At 34.8% G+C, this 4,453-nt stretch overlaps 1 protein-coding gene across 3 annotated transcripts; it reads right to left on the bottom strand.

Annotated features, from left to right (window-relative positions):
• Window positions 1–525: 525 nt before the first annotated feature.
• On the bottom strand, window positions 526–4,453 carry LOC133831678 (uncharacterized). Of its 3 annotated transcripts, none has more exons than XM_062262054.1 (5): window positions 4,259–4,453; window positions 2,735–2,798; window positions 1,647–2,104; window positions 1,329–1,554; window positions 526–1,203 (listed from the first exon to the last, which is right to left on the bottom strand). In XM_062262054.1, the coding sequence occupies exons 3-5, from the start codon at window positions 2,085–2,087 to the stop codon at window positions 689–691; spliced, it is 1,182 nt and encodes a 393-aa protein (XP_062118038.1). In that variant the 5' UTR covers window positions 2,088–2,104; window positions 2,735–2,798; window positions 4,259–4,453; the 3' UTR covers window positions 526–688. The 3 variants fall into 3 exon arrangements, with proteins under 3 accessions (XP_062118038.1, XP_062118040.1, XP_062118039.1); XM_062262056.1 differs by having other exon boundaries at window positions 2,735–2,795; XM_062262055.1 differs by lacking the exon at window positions 2,735–2,798.

Raw genomic sequence — 4,453 nt, 5'->3', positions numbered from 1 at the left:
AGGATGACACAACCAAACAAAGAACTTTAGAAGAAGAAAAAACACCTAATAGTGAAGAGCAATAATATGTGCACTCAAATATTATACACAGAGTCGTAACATTTTTTTCAATTAATTATATTTTTTTTAAACTGAAACTAATTTAATATCACGATACTGTGTATAATGTATGTGTGCATATTTTAAATCGACGAATGTACTTGCAAGAAAAGTCATTTGAATTTAAATGAATGCATGTCCAATAGTTTGAAGTCTTGTAGGTGATAATTGACAACACTATAAATAGGATTTGGAGTATTTAAAAGGTCTACTCCTAAGAGAGAAAAATGGTGAGTGTGTAAAAGAGAAGCTTATTAATAGCTAGAGACAATACTCTTGTGCTATTTTTAGTATTAGAATCATATAATTTCTTACAAAAGGTTTAATTTGCTGATAGAAAAAGGTTTGGTTTCACAATGATTCTTTGCTAACTTAATATTAATGATTCTTTGCTAACTTAATATTAACCTCAATACAATCCTGATCTGAGAAAGATGGCCCTCTAACAATATATTTCTTTTCTATAAACATTTTGTTCCAATGTACACCCCCAGAAGTTGGAAAAAGAAAAAAAAAAAAAGAAAGAAAGAAAAAAAGAGGAGAAGTAGACGTGTTCATGCCCAACAAAATGTCAACTCAAGCAAGGAATCTACAGAGACGATATGTCGTTGATATAGTCATTCCACATTTCCGTTGCAATAGAGTCCCTCAATTGCAAAGAAAATTCTAGCTGTTCATCCTCAAAATGAATGTCCAAAGCAGAGTTCTCGATATTCTTCATCGGTTGTTGTTCCACCTCCACCTGAGGCGGCGGTGGCGACTCCTCTTGTGGTAAATCATTGTCTTCGAACATTTTAAAGAGCCAGTCGCCCGGTTCCTCCTTTCGGATGTAGTTGTGTATGGCACACGCTGCCACTACCAACTTCACCTGCGTTTGTAATGGGTATGGAGGAGCCGACATCAATATAGGGAAGCGTGCTTTTAAGGATCCGAAAATTCGATCAGCTGCGTTTCGTAACAATGAATGCCTCTGATTAAATAGCTCTTTTGCATTTTGAGGATGATAACCATCAGGAAACTCCTTCAAGTGATATGGAACACCAGGATATGGAGCCATGAAGCCAGGCAGATTCACATACTTGTTGTCCAAAAGGTAGAATTTACCTGCAACATCAATATTAAAAGATCAGTTCCATTTTATTTTCTTTCTAATCAATGATGGTGCAGAAGTTATTCTGAAGTATCGTGAATTATCATAGCCGTTTAGTCGTAGCATGAGAAGAACATACCTTCAGGAACCTGTAGTTTGTTTCGCCGAGTGAGTGCTGAATTTAAAACTTGCAAGTCTGATGCTGAACCTTCCCAACCAGCAAGGACATAATGAAACTTAAGATCAAATGAGCAAGCGGCCAGAACAATTTGGGAAAGTAAGCCATTTTTGTTGCGAAACGGCCCTTGTTCATCAACACCGACCATTACAGGAACATGTATTCCATCAATGGCACCAACACAATCCTATTGAAGGGAAGAAAAATACATATTAGAAAAAACTAAACGCACATCAGAAGACAGAAACTGATCAGGCTCAATGCTCGGGCTTTCTTTACCTTAAAATATGGATAGAATCTGGGATCTTCTGAAATTGCTGAAGGAACCTCAGAGCCCGGGGGCTGAAAGAAATCTAATGATATTGCCATAACTGCATTTAGTACATTGTTGAAATGGCGACTGATGGTTTCTCCTGAGTAACGAAATAATTCTTGTACAGCTCGAGTTCGCAGATTATGACCAACTATGAACATGAATATGGCTAATTGCTCTTCAATCTTGATTCGATTTGTGTGGCGCAGTAAGCCTTTGGCTTGCAAAATATCACATAACTTATAAAAGACATGCTTATCCATACGAAAATTCTCGAGACAGCGTTCATTTTCACCATTAAGTACTTCATCTACAAATTTTGCGCCAGAATATCCTAAACCACGACTTACTTCTGTTGGGACATAATTACCATATGCCATATCTTTTTCGTCATCAGAGCTCTTCATTACAAATTAAAGCTCGTCTGCATTCAACCCATATATACACCACGGATTAGAATTAGTTTAAATGGAATCTATATTGCAAATCCAGATAATAAAACAAAAATTAAAAGTTAAAAACAATAAGGAATTAGTCCTAGTCAATCTAAGGAGGACTCGTACCAACTTATTTACATTACAAATTCAGGATAGATAAAATGCACGTTATACATGAGCCACAACAATGTTAAGCCCAAATCACCTAAAAATGGATGACACACTTCACAATTAGATTTCTGCACCAATGATACTCCAACCATAACTACAAAACTTCTTTACAACTAACTACACGCCAAAAAGTCCTTTTCACTTTTCTTTTTTTGCTTATTAAAGATATTAGACAAAACGTTTGCCTTTTAATCCTATATACGACGGTAAGAGCAGTCAGGAACAAAGATAAGACCTATAAATTGACAAGTAAACTGGAAGGTAGGCATCAAATCTAATGTCCTATAGGCATGAATTCCCTGTCGGGGATCAGATTCCCAAATTTCGTGCTCTAAAACAATAGAAACAACAAATATAAAAAACTGTAAATAACCTAGATATTCCAATTAGCAATCCAATATAAATGACAGGTCAAAAAGCTGTTAATTAAACACAAAAGAATCAACCTTGTGATTGAAAAAAAAAACATGAGTGTAAGCCTGCAGACTCGTGTACATTACAGAACTGCTGCTGCAGCAAGGTGTCAAAACAAAAGAGGAAGTTAGAATGAGAGCAGCACAGTCTTATTAAGCACAGGAAGAAGAGCATAACACACAAAGCAAGAAAAAAGAGAAAGAGAAAGAGAAAACTTAGAGAGGATTGGACAACTCATTCCAAAGAAAAAGTTCACTACTAAACACACATCCTGAATTCTAATCTTCCTACATTCCACAGGAAGTCTAAAATCAAAAAAAGAATATTCAAAGATTTTGGTTCTTATATCCAAAGTCAAAACAAAAGGTGATATAACCCATAAATCACCTGAATGTTTACTAGTAAACACACACCCTAAATTCTAATCTTCTAACATGACACAGGAAGTCCAAAATCAATAAGAAATATTCCGAGATTTTGATTCTTATATTCGCAGTCAAAATAAAAGGTGATGAAACCTGTAAATCAACTGAATGTTTACACTACTTCTTGTAAGCATGCTTCAAAACATGGAACTGCATACTTAAACAGGCAATGAACACAGACACAACAATAATAATTATAATAATAAAACAAAAAAAATTAAATTTGGAACTAGGAATTTGAGCTTTTCAGTTTCCACCCTAAGTGGAATTTAAAGAGATGATGTATAACTAAAGATAAATTTATCCAACAATCAAATTTAGGAATAAGATTGTCCTTATTTGGTCCATTCTAGAAATCCAAAACTCCATATGGTCTATCTAAGGGAGGGATTGAAGTGGTATCATTGCACAACTTATTTAAGTTTCTAAAATGCAGTCATCTTTTAGTCTGAACTCATTTACACTATGAAAGATGTAAAATCCCAGAATGCTTTCAAATATATTATGCATCATACATTAATAGGAAGGCACATCCATCATCATTGTTGAAAATAATAGGCTAAGAGAATAGAATGTATGCATTAATAAACTAAATTCTTGAAATTCTATGCCATTCAGAGATATTAGAAACCCAAATAAATACTGTATCATCACAGTAGACAGAAAATGAGAAAATGTACACAAAAGAAACCAAATATAACCCAAAGACAACAGCCAATGAATACAAAGAACTAATAAATAAATATAATCAAATTAACAGTAGAATACTTCCACATAAATCAAGACTGTTACCCTTTTCTTAAATGTGCTTTTTTCTTTTTTGATCTAACTTTTCTTAAACGTTTTGAATTGCCATGATGATACATTATTCATTGATCAACGACTATAGGTATGCCATCCAATAATTCTCAAATCGGCAAAACAATTCCTAATCATGGAAGAAAACACATATTTTCTCAACCAGCAGAGGAATTTTCATTTAATAACAAATAAATAATCACATCATTCTTCTGTGAAACCAACTAAGGCTAAAATTAAATTCATTTTTCCTAAATAGAATGATAACAAAGAATTTCATTCTTGCAAGTAACTAAGCTCATTACAAGAATGTAGGGGTTTAAGGGTTTTTACTGTGAATATGATCGTTGAAGAAATTAATGGACGAAGAGATAGACGCAGCGCCGGGGACTTTGGACGACTGGAGGCACGACCTCGACGGCGACGGCGACCAGAACAGGCGGCGCGAGGTGAGGAAGAAGCACGGCGACTGAGGTGAGTTGAGTTGGTGGTGGTGAGGTTTAATAGTGATATGGAATCAAATTTTTT

The sequence above is a fragment of the Humulus lupulus genome, chromosome 4, assembly GCF_963169125.1.
Source record: "Humulus lupulus chromosome 4, drHumLupu1.1, whole genome shotgun sequence".
Lineage (NCBI taxonomy): Eukaryota > Viridiplantae > Streptophyta > Magnoliopsida > Rosales > Cannabaceae > Humulus > Humulus lupulus.
Note: the sequence above shows the minus strand (reverse complement) of the source record. Positions and strands in the feature narration are given on the sequence as shown.